General features: G+C 40.2%; 1 protein-coding gene across 3 annotated transcripts in view; it reads left to right on the plus strand.

Annotated features, from left to right (window-relative positions):
• The window catches only part of PRKCA (protein kinase C alpha), a 141,775-nt gene that overhangs the window by 42,459 nt on the left and 80,027 nt on the right, over positions 1–19,289 (plus strand). For all 3 annotated transcript variants that reach the window (XM_084218545.1, XM_084218543.1, XM_084218544.1), the window contains exon 3: positions 16,646–16,728. In XM_084218545.1, coding sequence (XP_084074671.1) covers positions 16,646–16,728 — 83 coding nt within the window. The remainder of the gene's footprint in view (positions 1–16,645; positions 16,729–19,289) is intronic.

A 19,289-nucleotide genomic window follows, 5' to 3' on the forward strand; every position in this document is an offset into this window, starting at 1 on the left:
TAGGCCATTTTTAAAACCCTTTAACCAAGTCTTACACGTAAGATCCTGAAATGAAGATGCCAACAGAAAGCACAACAGGCCAGTTTGTATTGGACAAAAACTTCTGAAAACAAGCTAAATTCTGCATCTCTCTAAATGAGAACAGTGTGTGCCAACTGCTGTCAAAACAACACAATAGAAGTTTGACAGGTTTTGGTTGCATCTTGCTCCAAAAAATTGAGCTAGTTAATGCATAACATAAACTGTTACAAAGTTAAACTCTTACTTATGTTATTTCTTTTTGTTTCTATTTGTTTTACATCAAATGACTAATTTACAAATGTAAAGAGCCAGTATTTTGATCCACATGAAGGTGTAGGTCTGGTTCTTTTTGGTTTTTTTAGTAGTGAGTCTAGTGAACTCACAGTTTGTCACTAATCCACAGCAGCCTCCTTTTCCCCCTCTCTGTAAGGTTTGGTGATTCACTGACTCTTGCAAGGGAGCAGAACCCAGCTGGCAGTGGAGACCCAGCTGGTGGCAGGAGACCACTTGCTAATCAATATCCTTCCATATTCCTTATATTCAGCATCTATTTCTCCAATCTGTTAACAGTAGCACAAAATTAATTTCCTGGTGCAGCTTTAAGAGCAGAGGTGAAAGGCCATCTTTCCTGGTAGGATTTGGGCAATAGGAACTTTTTGATGAAGCATTTTCATGCAGGGGGCATCCCTGAAGGCCCTGCAGTGTTGGATCCCATCTGAACTGCAATAAAAGAGCATGTGCCAGCTTTAGACTCAGATTAGACATTAGGAGGGAAGTCTTGCAGGGTGGGCAGGCCCTGGCACAGGTGCCCAGAGCAGCTGTGGCTGCCCCTGCATCCCTGGCAGTGCCCAAGGCCAGGCTGGACAGGGCTGGGAGCACCTGGGACAGTGGAAGTGTCCCTGCCATGGCAGGGGTGGGATGAGATGATTTTTAAAATCCCTCCCAACCCAAACCTTTCACTGAGCCTTTGATTCCATGTTCCCTTGTGGAAAGGCTTTCCTTACAGTACTAAACATCAGGAATGTGTCTTGGAATGAAGCTTTGTTTCATGCAACCTGTACAAGAACTTGACATTTCTTATAAACATCTTACCAGTAAAATAGGGGGTTTTTTTTCTTTTTTTATTGTCCTATTCATGACAGCAAAAATGAAATTAATGGCAGAGCTAAAGGAGAGCTGAATAACAGATTCAGCCGGAATTTCTTAGTCATGTAAAATGTTCTTATTAGATTAAAGTATTAAAAAATCCCAAAAAGCTGAGAGATTTGCATATTACTTTAATGGGTTATTTTGAGCTTCCATTGAAGCAGATACACGTTCAGCAGATTGACTTAAATGCCAGTTGGGTAATAGAGCAAGAAGAAAAACCATAATCTTTTTCTTTGGAGCAGATAGTCATTTAAAGCTGAAATATGACTAATTACCACAACTGAACTTGTGATACCCCTTGCACTCGTTAATAGACTTACTGTGTTAATGTCTCTGGGAACGGTTGTAAAACCCAAACAGGGAAAAAAAGCTCCTTTTTTTATTTTTAAGGCAAATACAATCTTTTGTCGTCCCTCACAAACAAAATAAATAAATATATGAAATACCAATTTACACCCCGCAGCAGTAGTTTCAAAGAAAAGTTTATCTTTTTTTGTGGCTTTTCTACAGAAGCTTAACATAACTGAAATAGTTTAAATTGTTTTAAAAACTCTGTTTTGCAGAAATGGGAATGAGGTTCCATTATGCAGCAGGGAAATGAACCATCAATTCCTGATTACAGCAGTACCTGGCATTACTATTATTAGTTGTAGTGTCAGCTGTTGCTTAGCAGAAGTATGTCCAAGATGAAAATGTTAAAAAACCCTTTTAATTCTGCAGTTGAACCTTAAGGAAGTGCAGAGAAGGAAGTAAATCTGAAGGCAAGGAAAGGAAGGAGCTGGGCTCTGTCCTCAGCAGGGTCGGTGCCAGCTGTCAGCACCGCACGTTTTAAAAATTATTGAACCCATTCTTTCTGTTCATTGTGTTTTGTTACTCATCTTCAATTTGTTCCAAATCCTGAGTCACTTTCATAAATCTGTTTTTAATGAGTTTTAGCCAGTCAGTGAGTTTCAGAACAAATGCATCCGTTGGGTTTCCAGCTGTAGAAATCCTCACCAACTGCATCCACTGTAACTCAGGCAGCCCAGAATTTAACAGTCAAACAATGAATGCAAAGTCCAACCTTTGGCTCTAGGGGTGGATAATGTTAAAATAAAAGACAGCAGATAGCTGGGGAAATGGGGCAAACCCCCATTTTCCTCTGTGATTTCTGCTGTGAAGGTGCTGAGCCTTTGGTGGAGGCTCTGGTGTCCTTGCACAACCCAGGTCAGCTGCTCCAGGAGCCTGGCCCTGTCCTGGAGCTGCAGTTCAGGCACTTCCCTGGCTGATTTCCTGCTCACCAATCCTTGGAATATTTTGCTGCATCAGCATAAAAGCAGTGCTGATGTGCCCAGGAGGAAATGCTTGGATGGAGAAGTGCATTTGTGCCCACTCATCTGGGTGTGTCTGCAAAAAGAGGGTCTGATCCAGGGCAGGAATGAGCAGCTGGAAAGGTTTCCTTCAGCAGTGCTGCTGCTTTGTGCCCTTGTGAAGCAGCTGTGGAACCACAGCCTAACACTCTTCTTCAGCAGGGTTTGACAGGCTGAGCTTGTTTTCAGCTTGTTTTTAGCTTGTTTTTAGTTGTTTTCTGCCCATCAAGCACAGTCAGTCTATGTCACAGGAGAATTATTGCTGCACTGCATCTGTGGGCTTTGTGTGTTGTAGCTTTGCCCTCCAGTTTGAAGGGATGTTTTCACCCATACTGGTGAAGAAATTGGTTTTCTGAAGAAGCTTTCTATGGAAAGAGTCTGCCTGGAGTCTTTTGTGGCCTCTCACATTCTCTGCCTCTCTCCTGGCCATTTGCCTAAGACAGTTCAGTCCCTTTTGAAGCCCCATTCTCCACTGATTTTAGGAATTACATATTTGCAAATTAATCATGGCAGCTTTAAAGCAAAGTTCCCACTACACTGAAAACCCACAGTGCATCCAGGTATTGATGGAAGTTTGATCTCTTCTCTAGGAGTTTGTTGATGTGTGACACTGTTCTGTGTGGGATGTGCTTGTCCAAACTTTGGAGCCTGAAATTACTTGTACATTTATTATATCCCTTCAGCATAACTCATGCAGAATTCATCTGTTTGCATGCCACTTGGAGCCTCATGGAATTTGTTATTTTCCATCTGCATCTCTAACAGTGTCACATTGTTTATGGAGAGAACATGCAGTTTTCTATAAATCACTTGCTTTCATACCGTTTTACTGCATTATTTTACTCCATTTGTGAAGGATTTAAGCACCCTGCAGTGTGCAGCATTACAAGGCATAAAGTGATTGAAAATAAAAACTATTTTTGGCTAAAGTAATGGAATATTCACCATCAGAAACATGAAGCAGCATTTAAGTGTGGGTGAGATGTAATGAATGAGTTGCATTATATAAAAGGGTATTATTCAAGCTATTAATTATAAGGACTTCAATTCAAATCTTGCAAGGGGAAAAAGTGGCTTTTTAATCCTGCTCCAAACTAGCTATGGAGTGATCTTTGTTTCCAAACTGAGGTCTAATGAGCAACATTGCCAAGCAGAGGCACTGTTCTGTTCGAACTTGGACATTCAGCACTGAATATTGAATTCAACATTCAGCATTGAATTCTGTGATTAGGGAAGCAAGAAATGTGAAAACACAGATAAGACCTCTGAGGAAACTGCTGCAGTGGGGTGACTTGCCCAGGCTGCCTGCATCATGTACCCTGTCCAATAAACCTGGAGGTTTTGTCCTGCTTTCAGTTTTCTTCTTTTCCCATTGTCACTGCCCGGCCTTTAGAGCTCAACAAAGAAACCTTGTCCCCCTGAAGTGTTTTAATTCTGTCTCATTTCCCAGTGGGCTCCTGGGAGCACTCACCAGCCCTGCTGACATGTCCTTTGCCACCATTATTTGTGTTTTCTTGCCTTTGTGGTGCTGTCCTTGCACACATGGACTCAGCTCTGCCTGCAGAGGGTTTGGCCATGTGGCACCTGGCCCTGTGCTCTGTGCTGTGACTGACTGCTCCCAGATGTCACCTGGGGCTGCGTGCCACAAGTGCCTGTAGTAATTACATATCCTCTGAACAGAGAGAAAGAGTGCTCCCAGGAAAACCCTGGGAAGCTGTGTAAAAGCTGTAAGAAACTTAGAGCAAAACATTCAAACAATTATTATCTCTCTTTCTGTAACAATTGTTTATAGATATAGTTCTCTAGAGTGTACTATTCAGAGTTCACCAATAGTGTGAGAGAAAACTCCTAAAAACCAATCAAGTCTTAAGTCCACCATTATTTCTATGAGAACTGTAAATTTCTAATAATAAAGTGTCTTTTCATACCTTCTAATAATAGAGTCTCTGGATCACCTTTAGCTGTCCCCAATTCCCCTTCAGTAGTAAGTGCCTGACTTCTGTTGGTTGGGGTTTTCTTTCCCTTCTTTCCCCTGGCTCACTGAAGTCGAGCAGAGAGTCCAGTGATACCTTTCTGACATGTGTTTCATTCTTTCTGAAAAAAAAAGTAAAGTATGCCCTTTTTAACTTATCCTCAGACCTACTGAGATGATTTATTCATATGACACCTCTAGGAATGACTTATCACTTAAAATGGATACCTCCACTAGTACTTTTATTAGTTCTGGAATAATTTGACATTTCAGGCACCCACAGGTGTATTATGGAGACTTTGTTAAGCTGTAGTTTCTAATTATGTTAAATTCATATTGTAAAAAAATGCATTGTTTGTAAGTAAGTAAGAAGGGAGACAGCTGGTTAGGGGAAATAGTTATTATTCAGGTCAGACAAACTTTAAAGTTCAAAAGCAAGTGTCTTCAGTGGTTTCTCTTTTATTGATAAAGTTGTTATATTTTTAAACCCCCATGAAAAATAGAAGGATTTCTTATTTTAACTGATGTAGTCGGTGCTTCTAAAAACTGTCAACCTGAAGCTCAAACTTTGGCTCTTGTTTTCTGTACCAAGTTACAGATTTGATGTTCAATCACAAACTGCTTTAATTTTTTTTCAGTTGCCTTTATAACCTGACTTTTAAAGTACCAGTGCCATGCAGTAAAGCTTTGGATAAAACCACTCTGCAAAGACAGTAATGACAGAAATTGATTTGCTTCACTTCTGCTCTGCAGACCCTTAATGCATGTTCTGTGCTGAGTAGGAATGAGTTGAAATCTCATCTTTCTTGTAATTTTTTTATTTTGGTTTGAGTCATGGCTTACTGAATTCCAGGCCCTAACTGCTGCTTGAAAATTCTTGGCCTGTTGGAAGCAATATTCTGGGGTGAATGTCAGCTAATTTATCACTGACATTCGTGCCTCATTTTTCATTTGTGCTAATACATTGCTTTTAGTAAACACATGGGAGAGGGAATAGCGTTTACCTTTCCATATCATGAGAATACTACTCAGTCTATCTGACAGAAACTAAGAAATGCTGTTTATATTGCTGCTTCAGTGAGCCAGGAAAGACTGCACAAATATGTCATGAGCATGCAGTGGAAAATGCTCTTCTACAATTTTCACAGTCAGGGTTTTATATGACTTTGTAACAAGAATAACCATTATTGTTTCTAAGAATCAAGAGCTCAAACATAGACTAAATGTTGTGGAGCATTTTGAGATAATTATCAGGTTCTACGAGCGTTGTCTCTGCTTAAAAATGCTTTGAAATCTTTGTCAGCCACATGGATACAGTGAAAAAATCATCTCAGCTTTTTGACCTAATCATGCCACAAGGATTGAGTTTCAACACTGATACAGGTTTTTGTCACATGGATGCTTTCCCTGGTATAAATCTCCCCTACTCTGGTGGTCCTGCAGTTCTATTTCTGTGCTGTCTGAGCTTCCATGTGCTGAGTATTGAGCTAACCTGGGGAACTGCTCCAGCTAAAAGCTAACATTGCCAAAAAAGATGCCCTGCATAAGTGTTTGGACATAGAAACAAGCAGGCAGGGCCACTGCTTCTGACAGCAATGTGCCATATGTCAAAGGAAAGTGGTCACTGCACAGTGGCTGAGGAAATGATGGCTCTGTCAGCTCTGCTGCCAAGGATGTGCTGCCCCAGGAGTGCAAAGAGCCGAGCTGGGCCAGCACTGAGCCAGGCTGGGCCAGCTCAGGAGGGCTGTGCCTGCTGCTGGGCTCGCAGCCTGATGGGCACTGACTGCTCAGATTCTCAGTTCATGCTCAAAATGTACTTTTCAAAGTTATAGGGAATATAAAGGGAGTGTTCAGATTCTCAATTCATGCTCAAAATGTACCTTCCAAAGTTATAGAGAATATAAAGGGAGTGTTCAGATTCTCAATTCATGCTCAAAATGTACCTTCCAAAGTTATAGAGAATATAAAGGGAGTGTTCAGATTCTCAATTCCTGCTCAAAATGTACCTTCCAAAGTTATAGGGAATATAAAGGGAGTGTTCACAAGAGTCTGTAGAGACTGGACAAGCGGCAATGGCTTCGAACTGATGGAAGATTTAGATTAGAAATAAGGAGAAATCCTTCCCTGGGAGGCTGGGAAGGCCCTGGCACAGGTGCCCAGAGCAGCTGGGGCTGCCCCTGGATCCCTGGCAGTGCCCAAGGCCAGGCTGGACAGGGCTGGGAGCACCTGGGACAGTGGAAGGTGTCCCTGCCATGGCTGGAGGGTGGGACAGGATGATTTTAAAGTCCCTTCCGACCCAAACCAGTCCATGGTTCTGTGATTCTGGTGAAAAATTCCACTGACTGTTGCCATAGGGTTTTCTTGCTAGAAACCTCTCACCTCAGCTCTTTCTTTGTTTTGAATTTTTTTTCATTAAATGGTTTACAGCAAATATAAATCATTTGTTCATAATTAAATGACATGTTTCCATGGTTTCATATTTTGTTATTTATGTACTGCCAACCTCTGAGCCCACAGGTACTTCTTAAAGAAAACACTTTTGCTCTTGGAATGAATTACTGTACCTCATGTCTTTCAGTCAACCATGTAATTTTGATAACTTCCAAACTTACAAAATTAATCTGCTTGTTATGAGTAAATAATATACCCACCAAACATACTGTGGAAAAGAAATCTGAGGGTGAATATTCATAATTCTTTAATTGGTTTCCCAATGTGTGTTTTGTCTCATGTGTTGTCTTACACTGGCAACAAATTTCTAACAGTAATTAGTCTAATGTGGAGTTCACATTTTTTGTGTATGTTGTTTTTCTTCCTGAGAAGTTGCAGTTTCTTTGAGATGAAATGTTTGCAGTGACTGATGAGAGTAGGAAAGCCATACTGAAGTTTCTAGCAGATGACCCTTTAATAAGATGTATGTAATTGGATAAGACTTGCAACAAATATTGGGCATCTGTTGGGTAACATGGAAATAATGAAGAGAAACAGGAACTGGAAAAATCTTTAATTAACAAAATCTTTTCAATTTCTTGGTATAATACTACTGCTGAAAGAGAATGGGTGGATAGGATTAAAAAAACTAGCCTGAATTCTTTGAGAAAAGTATCTAAAGGAATTATTATCTGGTTTTTATTAGTAACCAGAAATTATCACTTGGTTCTATTAGTAACCTTTTGGTTTTATTAGTAACCTTAATGTGCAAAAGGAGCTGAACTTGGTCTTTTTCCTCCATATCCTTTGAAAATTTCAGCTGTGTATTTCAAACCTTTCTGTTTTAAAATGCTTTTCTCTATTCAAGACACACTTTTGGTAGGTTTAGACAGGCAGAGAATAATTTCTGGCAAAACAAACCAAAATAATGCGTTTTCTTGGAATGGAAGGTGTGGAGGCCTCAGGGCAGGGATGGCAGGAGGCTGCTGGCTCTGTGAGGCTGTAGTCATCCAAAAACCTGGAGAGGAGAGGAGGAGAGGAGGTGAGAGGCTCATTACCATAGAGCAACACAAGTTTCTGCTGTGTGACATCTTCTGACATCATCCCACCCCCTCCTTTGCACCTTCCAGTGGATCACTTCACATCTGAAGTCATCTGCTGATCATCTGTCACCTTGAAGCCTCTCAGCTCTCCCCATACAAATCTCCAGTCAGGATTGTGTCCCAACAGGTATTGCAGGAAGTTTCATTCTTGTGGTTCAGTGCTTAGGGTATGGCTCTGTTGGTATTTCAAACAGCTTGTTCAGTGTCATCCTGGCCTCACTTCTTGCCATCCTGAAGAAAAATAAACATTATTTGGCAATAATGAAATTAGTGTGTGGCTTGTGTTTGCTGGCAAGGGAGGTTCATTAATTTTGTTAGCATGTTATAGGGTTTCTCAAACACAACTGAAAGCCTAAATTCAAAATATTCCAAAGTACTTTAATGTTCAGCTCTTGGCATTCAGCTCTGGTGTTTCCCTTGCTGTATTGGTCCTTACAAATTGTACTCGCAGGAAATGCTTTGGTTTACAGCTCAGTATCAATAAATTGTGAAGTAAGATGCTGGGAATGGCAAGCTGCAAGGTTGCTACTAAAGGGTTGATGGTAGGACCTCATTGTATGAGTGTGCTTTCCTTATTCCATCAATTTTCCACACCTGGAGCTGTGAGGGGGCTCAGCCATTTGTCCTTACAAATTGTGCTCACAGGAAATGCTTTGGTTTACAGCTCGGTATCATCAAATTGGGAAGTGAGATGGGGATGGGATGCTGGGTGAAACAAGCTCTAAGGTTGCTGCTAAAGGGTTGATGGTAGAACCTCACTGTATGGGTGTGCTTTCCTTATTCCATCAATTTTCCACGCCTGGAGCTGTGAGGGGGCTCGGCCATTCCTTGGGAGCATTGCCCAGGCCACGTTCAATTGACCATGGGGTGATTTAATGTCGGGGGAAAAAATTAAGAATCCTCCTGAGTGTTTCAGAAGCTTGTGTTCATGCATTCCCCCGAGTGATCAGAGCTGTTTTCAGCTTGGCTGGCAGCAAGGAGCAGCTCTGGGCAGCTCAGGGTAGCTCTGCTCCTGGGCCAGGCTCTGCCCAGCTGGTCCTGAGCTTGGGGATGGAGGCAGAACTGGGAGAAAGCGCTGTGGGACATTGGCTGCTCTTGTCAGAGCAAAGCCATTCCACTTGCTCTTGGCCCCAGAGATGAGTTACTCACTGAGCACCTCATTTTTAATGCTTTTAATGAAGTGACTGTGGGAGATTCTCTTGTAGAGGCTGCCACTGTGATTTTCAAAAAGCTCTCTGCTTCTCTGATTCCAGTTGTATTACAGAATAAAATGCAACCCAACAGCTGCATTCTGGACAGTTGGTTTCAGCTTGTATCCCATCATTTTATACAGCCTTAAAATATGAACAGCCTGTGCTTCTCCCTCCTGCTCCCCCTCCCAGCCCTTGGGTTTTGTGCTGGGCGATGCCTCAAACTGAAGGAGCTGCTCTGTTTAAGACATCCCATTTCTGCAATTGGGGTCACTGCTGAAATAGCTGAAAAATCTGAAGGACAACTGCTCAGCGTTCACAGGAAGCAGTTCTGGCCTCTCCTATTGTGTTGGCTCTTTAATTGGGAGAGCTGTGCCGTTCCTCACTGCTGTGCCTGTGCTCGCTCCAGAGCAGATGAGAGCAGCACCCAGAGGGGCTTTGTGGCTGCACAAAACACATTAACAGCAGCAGCTTCTTCAACTGAAGTGAATGCGAACTGCAGAAGTGCTAGAAAAAGTCTGTGATTGTGGGTCACCTTTTTTGTTGGTACAAGTTCTCAAAATAGCTATTTCAGCACAGGTTTTGATAGATGGTTTCTGGGTTATTATTCATTTATAAAATAGGACACCTCAAAGGAGGGAGATTAATGGTTTTGTGAAATTTTAGCAAGGGCTTTACATAGAAACAGTGGTCTCTGTCTCAGAAAGTATATAATTAACAAGTAGATTGAAACAGTGCTGAATATTTTATATTACATTAAATCCTCTAATATTTTGAAACACTTCCTCATTTTTGCAAATATTGTGCTGCAGTTTTAGTAGAATAAACTATATCACATACCTTCTTTTTCCTGTGTGGAAGGCAGAAATGACAAATCTGTTATAATATGTGAATATAGCATTCAGACAGATCTGAATATGTTATATGAGGTATTTTACTAAATCCAAACTGTTTCTAAAGCGTGTTAGGTATAAATTTCTAATTTAAAATGTGCAGGTATATATTTATCATTTTATCCCACAGCACTGCCAGGTCTGCCAAAGTTGTTTGGGGAAGTGTAAATGCATATGCATTCCCTGCCAGGCACCCAGCCTGTATTTGCACACTGTTGTGGAGCTGGCAAAGCCAGCTTACCAGAGACATCCATCTGTTTTCTACTTAGTGTAAAGGAGTTAATGACCTGAGTAGTTAAGACTGTCCAGACTATCTGTATAATCCTTTCACACAAATAAGATATTGTTGCATTTAATCGTTACTTTCTCTCAAATTAAAAAAAAAAAAAAAAGGTAATTAAACAGCAGAGTTTACAGTGGTCTTATTTCTGTCTTCCACCTGAGTTTTTTTAGTCTAATTGAACTTGACCAAGCAGAAAATCTGTGGCAAGGTCAGAGGTATGAACCTGAGATTAGGCTGAGCAATTATTAGCAAGTAGACATGGAGATTCATGGAAATTTAGAAACAGGAATTAGCCCTAATTTATCAGTATTGATTTCATGTATTTCTGCACCTTGCCCACAGGGTAGGTTTTTGTGAAGGGAGCTTGAGTTTTGCAGAAACCATGAGGAAAATGAAGGTAGCCCAAGAGCCAGGGAATGTGTAGCACTACCCAGATTAGTGCTGTGAAGGTGCTGTGTGACCTTGTGGGCTCACAGAAGAGCTTTAAGAAGCTTAGGAACAGGTGAAGGTGATGGGCAGAGATGTTGTTTTTCTTATGCACTGTCTTAGCTTGGAACAGACTGTGTCTTGCTGGGCTCCAGGCTGGTTTAGTCAGAAAGGAGTGGGAAATGCCAAGTGGAAAGATTGCATAAAGCAGTTGTAAGTGTTAGCCTGGCTACTCTCCTGAGACAGCACTTCCTTCTAGATGGGGTGAAACACTGGCACAAAAGCACACTGGTGTATTATAAATTATATATATGTTGGAAAAGTTCGGGTAATTTAGTTTTTAAAAACTCTCAGTGGATTCAGTATGTCGGTAGCAGTCAGAGGTAGGGCTGCTTGTGACTTGTGTTTGCTTTATTATCTACAGCCTTGCTTATATTTAATGTAAAAGGGATTCTCATTATATTTTTACAAGTTATAATATGTTCAGAAGAGGAGAAAGACAAATATTGCTACATCCTGTATCTTAATTGCTGCTCTTCTTGTTTATCTATTCCTAGTAAACTTATTTAAACAGTACTTATTTAAACAACAAATGTAGTTGGCATTTAATTGATTTGTCTATTTTGAAGTACTACCCTATTTCTGTTTATTGTAATTGCTATATTTAATCTTAGGATGATCTAACACATGCCATGTGCCACATTCATTCATTCATTCATTCATTCATTCATTCATTGCTTGGTGCTGTGCAGAAAGCACAGGCCAGCCACAGGGATGAGCCCCTGGGGGAAATTCTGTGGCCTCAGTGAGAATGTAAAGTGTGTGAAACAGCACCACAGCAGTGACTCCCTGCTCCAGACTCCTGCAGAGACAAAACCCAGAGAGGGTTTTGTTCTTATTGAACTTTGTGGGAGCTCCTCAGTCCAGTTCAGGATGAGTTCTTAGTTAAAAGCCCCAAAGCAGGAACCCAACTACAAATCCAGAGTGTGCACAGAGTTATTGCCCTCTTGCTGCCCACCAGACCTCCAATGCTGCTTCCTCTGGTGTGGAAATAAATCATGTTGAACTCCATTTTCCTCATGGTGGAAAAAGCCCATTCTTTATTCACATAACTCGTTTTTATACAGTTTTACAGACCTTGTATGTGACTCCAATTGGTCAGCAACTTTCTTGCCAATGACTTTATTGCTTAGTAACAAGTTTGTTATCCTGTATTGATTGGTCACTCAAACCCCTGATGTGAACATGCAGGAAAAGTTGTTTGTGAGAGCTAGTTTTTATTTTTCCATCTAACAGTGTAAAAGCAGTTTATACAGGCGCTGGTTGTTTTTATGTTAGGAATAGATTATTATGTTAATGAACTGCTCACACCAGGATTGCTTTCAGATGGGAACTTGCAAAGTGCCAGCTTGACAAGGCCAGCCACTGATTTTAGTAGAGCAGGCTTGATTTTATGTAGCCTTTCTTTATGATTTTTCTACTTTACTGCAACACTGTGGAATAATCAATGCTTGAAACCTGGAAACAAATTATGTGCCTGTTTTTATGGGGCACCCAGTAATGCCATGGCAGTGGAGCCACAGCTTTGGGGTTGGTTTAGACAGGAAAAGATGTGATTTCTACACTGGTTAAAATGTTATCCATTTGAGTTGGGACAACAATCTTGACCACTGCTCAGTGGGCATGGTGATATTTGCTCCAAGGTTGCACTTGATGGCCTTGGAGATCTTTTCCAACCTTAATTATTGTATGAGTACAAAAAAGAGTCAAAGATTACTTGAAAAACCTCGCTGCTTTCTCTGTAGATGGTAACTGGCAGTTCAGTTGGACTCTCTGCAAATACATTCTCTCCACCCTTTAGGTTTGCAGCTGAATTTATTTTACTGAATAAATAAATACTGTGGTGTAGTAGAGCTATTTATAGCTAGTGGAAAGACTCACCTACTCTGTTCTTTTTCTTCCAAAAGTGGGAGTTTACAAGTGATTTAAAAAAAAATCTCTTGACCTTTTCTAATAGTTCTCAGTTGTAAAGCATGTGACTTTTGTCCTGATATTTTTTACCCTTTGTTTTTTGGAATGCTTGTGATTGTGGAGCCCTTCAGACATATGGCTGAGTGATGTGTGGGCTCAGCAATGGCTTTTCTTCTTTATAGATCATCTAATAGAGAAGATTGCTTCTGTTTCTGTTATTTATGATTACAGTACTTCACTTTGGTCCCATCCATCTGTGTCATATATGCAAGCCATTAGTAGCAGTATTTTCTAGCAGAGAAGTCTCACCCAACCATATATCACAATAATCTTTTCACTCCACATAATTTGGAATAAAGCTGGAAATTTATAGTGGAGCCTTGTAACTCCAAGTGATGACAGTATATATATTTATATATATATATGTATTATTGATAACAACAAGTTTTTCTCAGTGCTGTGCCTGGACAGAGCAGTGTTGAGTAGAATGAATTGCCCTCCATTATGTACCATAAATCCCAGAAGCTCTGTCTTCAGCTTGTTTGCTCTGAGAATGCACTGAGTGCTCCTCCCCAGGTTCCTCCTTGGTTTTGTGCTGCCCACTTGGCATTTTCTGCTCTCTGGGAGGGCAGGGAGCAGCCAGGGAGATGCCAGGTGCCAGCAGAGAGCGAGCAGTTCGTCTGGTTTTGCAGCACAAGGGCTGTTTTGTTCTCTGCATCCCTCCCTGCTCCCCTCCCTGTGCTGCAGGGAACCTTTGGCTCCAGCAAGTCCAGAGCTGGAGAGGATGGAAGCTCACAGCCAGATTCTATATATTCACCCCAGATCAAAATCACACTGTCAAAACACGAAAATACCTCAATAATTTTCTTGTTAATTTTAGCTGTCAGCCTCGAGATGCCACTTTGCTCTCGAGCTACTCTGCATAATTTGTGCCAGCTCCCTTCAGCTCATGCTAAAGTGTAAAGGAGCAAATTTCCTGGCAGCCTCTGCAAAGCAGTGTAATACAACTTGCATTACATGAAGGTGGTGAACATAATGTGGCTTCATAACAGCTGCAGTAAGTGATGTGAAGCTCTTAACATCCTCAAACAAGTAACAAGAGAGAGGTTATTTTTCATCTCTGTTCCAAAAAAAAAACCAAAAAAAGGCACATTATTTTAGGCAGATGACACTCTGTTTGCACTTAGCTGAACTAAGTAAATTTTTACATGAGTTCTCCAGATCTGTGTTGCTCCATGAAATAAAGAAAACACTAAAAATAAATGCTAAAATACACTCCAATGGCTAGATTTCAACTTACAAATTTGCATGTTAAATTATATGTACAGAAATGATGGCTGTCAGATGGATTTCGGTTGACACTTGTTCTTTTCCCCTTGGATTTGTGATTCCATGAAAATTGCTTGTTGCATTGGCTATTTCTGTGTGAAACTGTTTGGGTTTTTTTGAATATTCTCAAAAGGTGAGACACATCTGCTGCTTTTGGATCACCTATTAAGGAGCCAGGCTCTTGGGAGAGGAGTCACCCATGACAAATGGGAAATGAAAAAGAATCAAGGCTGTCCATGTTGAGTTGCCCATATCAGCTCCTATCAAATCCTGTTATTAGGCTGAACACAAATTCACTTTTGAGACCTCAGTAACCAGCACTGACAATCAAAGCATTAACACGCAGTTTTGAGGTGTAGCCCAAGTTCAAAAGGACAAATCCTCTGTGGTTTGCTTTCTCTGGCAGCTGAATTGTCCTTTCCATTGCAGTGTGATGAGCATTGTTTCCAGGGAAGTTCACAACTAAAGTTCACAGGCTGGAGCAAACAGTGGCACTCCTCTTCCCATGTCTTTATCTCAATGCTTAAATCATATTAAAAATAAGGTCAACATTGTCTCTGGTTGGATGAATTCCTTCACACTGAGCTCTGAGAGGCTGTCAGCTCAGAGATAGGATGTGGCTGTGGTGCTGCAGAAATTCTGCCCAGAGTAGATGCTCATATATTCACTTTTCCTTACACAAATTGCTGAATAAAGCAGAGCTGGAGCAGCCACTGCAAGGTCCAAATTGGAATGGCAGGCATTGGTGAAACAGCTCCATTCTACACATCTCCAGATAATCCCATAATATGTCTCAGACTTTTTGCATTGATTATCACATTACAATTTGCAACTTTTACAAAAATAATTAATTAACTTCTTTATTTTCTGAAGGATATACCAAGATTTAAATTTTTAAAAATTTTTTGCATCTGGTTTATTACTGAAAACACAAATCAGTCTATTGTCCTCGAGACTGGCAGATCTGGAACCAAAAAATATAATCTGAAAGTAAAATATGACTCAGCTGCAAGTAATAATAATGGTAATTGCCACTTAGTGATCTTTCAGTTGGTAGAAAACAAACCATCAAAATGATAATTGCAGGATTCACTGGGATTTAGGTTGATTAAAAAACTAGACAACCAAGTGGGCAGCAGCCACTGAGCCAGAGCTGTGGCTCAAGAGGAGTCAGCAGAGCTAATCTGGAATCAGTGCAGCAAAACCCACTTTATTCCCTTTGCCCAAAGAATGAACATATGCCACGTTGGAAACAATTTCTGCATGGGATACTGATGAAAAATAGCTGGGAGGGAGAGGACGGTGATTAGACTTCTGTAAAGGCAGACTTAGGGGTGGGGAGGAGGCCAGGCTGGATCAGGGCTGTGTCTGCAGTGACCTGCAGGTGCACCTGGGCACAGCTCTCTCACTGTTTATTTATGAAATAAATTCATGGCTGTTTTAAATGGGAAAGAGAAAAAGTTGCCTCCTGCAATGAGCTCTTAGAACAATTTAGATAATTTCTTTTCTCGTGAAGTTGAGGAAATTTAATGTTTGCTGTTGTTAAGCAATTTAAGCCTATTTTATTCTGGAGATTTGGGAAATAATGTGGTTTTATGTGTTGGAAATGCAAAATTTCAAGTATACAAAGAATGCATTACCTGTAAACAAGCTGTGAATTACTTTTAAATCATTTCATTATAGTCTCCTGACTCACTCTGATGGTGTTTATTACAAGGTTTTTTCAATCTCAAATCTTGATTGTCTGTTTCATCAAAATGTGGACCAATTTCAAAATGTCTGCACTAAGTTTAATATTATAAAAGAACCCATAGTGAGGGTGAAAGCTGGAATTCTGACTCTTAAAGTAACCACCCTCAAGGAAATTGTTCTTTTGCTGTGGCTTGGAGGGACCTGTGTGACAACCTGTGGCCTCGATGCAGTGACAGGAACTTCTTTATCTCCAAAAGAAAAAGTTCTTTGAGATCATTCATAAATTTTAAATGGGCTTGACATTGCAATCAGGAGCTAATTTTCTTTTCCCGTGATCTCCTGCCATTCTGTGCCATGAGAACACTTTGTTCTCTAGAACAGCCTCACTCACAGAGAGCTCTGGTCCCTCACAGAAATAATTAACTGGGAAAGATTTGGATTTTTGTAGAGCCCTTCCCCAGGCATGCAGGGGAGCAAATCCCACACCCAAGGATGGGTTTCATCCCTCACTTCTGCCTCCTGGATGCACATTGACAGTTCCTGTGACAGAGCAGGATTGAGATTCAGGAAATGTGGCTTTGTGGAACTGCTCATCTGTCTCCAGCATTAAAGATTTATCATTGTGTAGAGTCTCTTGGCTTTTAAATGTGAATGCTTCTCTCCTCTTTAACGACAGTGTTTGCTTGGTGTCTTGTGTCTTTATTTTACATGGGACTCTGCTTGCTTTCCTCGACTTACAGGTGAAATATTTAAGTTTTATTTTATATTTGTTACTAAATAAAAAAAGGAACACCACCACCAACCACTCTAACTGTTGTTTCTCCTTTTTTTTGCCAGTTTGCTGCTTTGTGGTTCACAAGAGGTGCCATGAGTTCGTTACCTTCTCCTGTCCTGGGGCTGACAAGGGGCCTGACACTGATGTGAGTACATTGACTTTTCAGACCCTGCTTCACACAGATTTATCTTGTTACACCCGAGAGAGTGGATTACAAACAGGATCAATGGGCTCTTCACGACAGATAATTGAGTCCAAGTGGGTTTTAACAGTTGTGAAGTGAACATTTATGGACTGAAAAATCTATTTTTGGTAAGAGCAGTAAGCTTGAGTGTGTGACCAAGAACAATATCCTCAGAATGTGACAACTTTGAGGCGTTCACCCAGCCAGGAATCAGCATTTTATTTTCTTTGCTTTCTGTTGGATATATTTGACATTAACAATTCCCAGAAAGGCTGAAGCTTTCTCTGAGCTTTCTTAGTATCTATCTTATCTCAAAGTGTATCTTTGAGCTGTCTCTGGTCCTTGTCTCACTGCACATAAAGATCTGTAGCTTCAGTTAAATGACAATTTAACCTTCAGCCAGCTGGCTTGCTGGGCTTTTATTTTATTTTCATGTTTGAGCTAGTCTAGGAGTCTGGATACTCCCATTCCATCCTCCTCTGTCAGTACTTCTGTAGCATTTTTGGTTCACAACCAGCTTTTCCTCTCCACACATCTGCCTGCCTGGTGAGACACATGTGCAGGATCTTTGTGTCACCCTGCTGAAATAATAAACTGATCTCGTTTGTTCACATAAAAATAACATTTCTTTGGGTTTTATAAATCCCACTTTACAGTGAAGTAATTTAACATCTGCTTATGGGAACAATACATTCCAAGTGTTCTTTGTCTGAATGGCTTTGTTTTGTTTCTTATCACATATTCATGCTCTAGATTGTAGGCTATTATCTCCTCTGATAAAATGCACCAGAAGAATTTTCCTGCTAGCTTTTAATGAGCTTCTCATCAATTGTTTCAATATGCCAGCCAGGAGGTCAGTGAACAATATATGGGCAGAAGCCTCAAGGGGTCTTGGAAAATTTCACATATTAAAAAGTTCTCTGATTTTTAAATTTAAATATGGGGAAATGCTGAAGAACTGAGAAGAATTTTTAAAACTTCCATTTTAATACATTTCACATAATTTATATTTAGGTGCAGAAGAAAAATGCTAAAGTTAGAAGTGTAATTAAGTTAGGAGTGTTCAGTATCTCTTGTTCAGCTGATACAGACCTTACCAATAAAACACTCGTTAGGCAAGAGCAAGAAACCAAAATTGTTCTTCATACTTTGCTTTTCTGAAAGTTCCTGATTTCTTTAAGCTTTGCAGTGGGGCATTTGGCTCTGTAAAGGTAGTTAACAGCCAAAGCAGGCTTTTGGAATCTGGGAGTTGTGCATTTGAAGTGCCTTGAGCTGCAGAGAGGCTGAAGCCCAGGTCAGCCCTGCGTGGGTGAGGTTCTCACCCCTGATCTGGCTGGAGATTCTTGATGGCAAAACCCCTGCTGGGCCCAAAGGGGCCAAAATTTCAGCAAAACTCTGAGCAATTAAAGAAGATCTGCTGAATTCTTCATTCTCTTAGTCTAGTTCATACCTACAAGCAATGATTTGTAGGTATGACCTGTATACCTACATTTTGTAACCAGAAGATGATTTCTGCTTTACTTTGGTCAGTCCTAAAACCACAAGGAGAATAATCCAAATCTGGTTTGAGCTTAGTGCTCACTTGTGATGTAGGATATTAATGGAAGTTATTCTTGATTGAGAGGTGACACTCATGAGTAGCTCTGCTGTGTCCATAATGAATGATTTGGTTCTTAAAAGTGTTCTTGATTATTTATTTTTTTATATAAGATGGTTCTTTGGGGTTGTTCAGCTGAAGTTCAGAAATGAGAACACAGGTTTGTGTGTGAGACTATTTGATTTTACTGAGAATCTTTTCGTGGTGACAGAGTCTGTGACAGGTTGTTAATGGTCTTTAATATTGCTGGCTGCATTTTGTGATTTGGGGTTTTGGGCTCAGTGATTGAATAAATCAGCCTAATGTCTCGTTCCTGTATTTGGGTTAGCAAATGATCATTTTCAATATTTACACAGCAGCAATAGCTCAAAAACACTTTGAAGATTAAAAGCAATCAGAAAATAAATATGTTTTATTAAAGCTGTGCTACATTAGTGGGTACAATTACACAAAGAGGATTGTAGAATATTATACTTTAATTTACTGAAATGTTTGACTATAATTTCAACCCTCTTACAATTCAGCAACTGATTCCTCTCCCAGTTGCTACAAGCTTTGTTCTGAAATGTAGTGTGCTATAAAGCTTATCATAACATTTAGCAGATTTTTAAATATTAAAACATCCTTTTCTAAATTACTTTGTGCAGGTGCACAATTAATTTGTGTACTCAAATCCTCCAGTGTTACCTTTCCATTAATTGTAAGACTAATACTGTCATTAATAAAATTAATTTTACAGAGCCATAATTATAATAATTACAATTATTATATAATAATAATTGTTGTGTATCAGAATATTGTTAAATTATGGTGCCCTGCACTTTTAATATAAATGAGGCAGTCCTTGCAAAATAATGCCTTAATAAAGGTGAGTGTAAAAGAGGAAAGATTAAAGTGAGTCTCTTCTTCTTTTACTCAGAGTAGC

The sequence above is a fragment of the Fringilla coelebs genome (assembly GCF_963513975.1).
Source record: "Fringilla coelebs genome assembly, chromosome: 19".
Taxonomy (NCBI): Eukaryota; Metazoa; Chordata; class Aves; order Passeriformes; family Fringillidae; genus Fringilla; species Fringilla coelebs.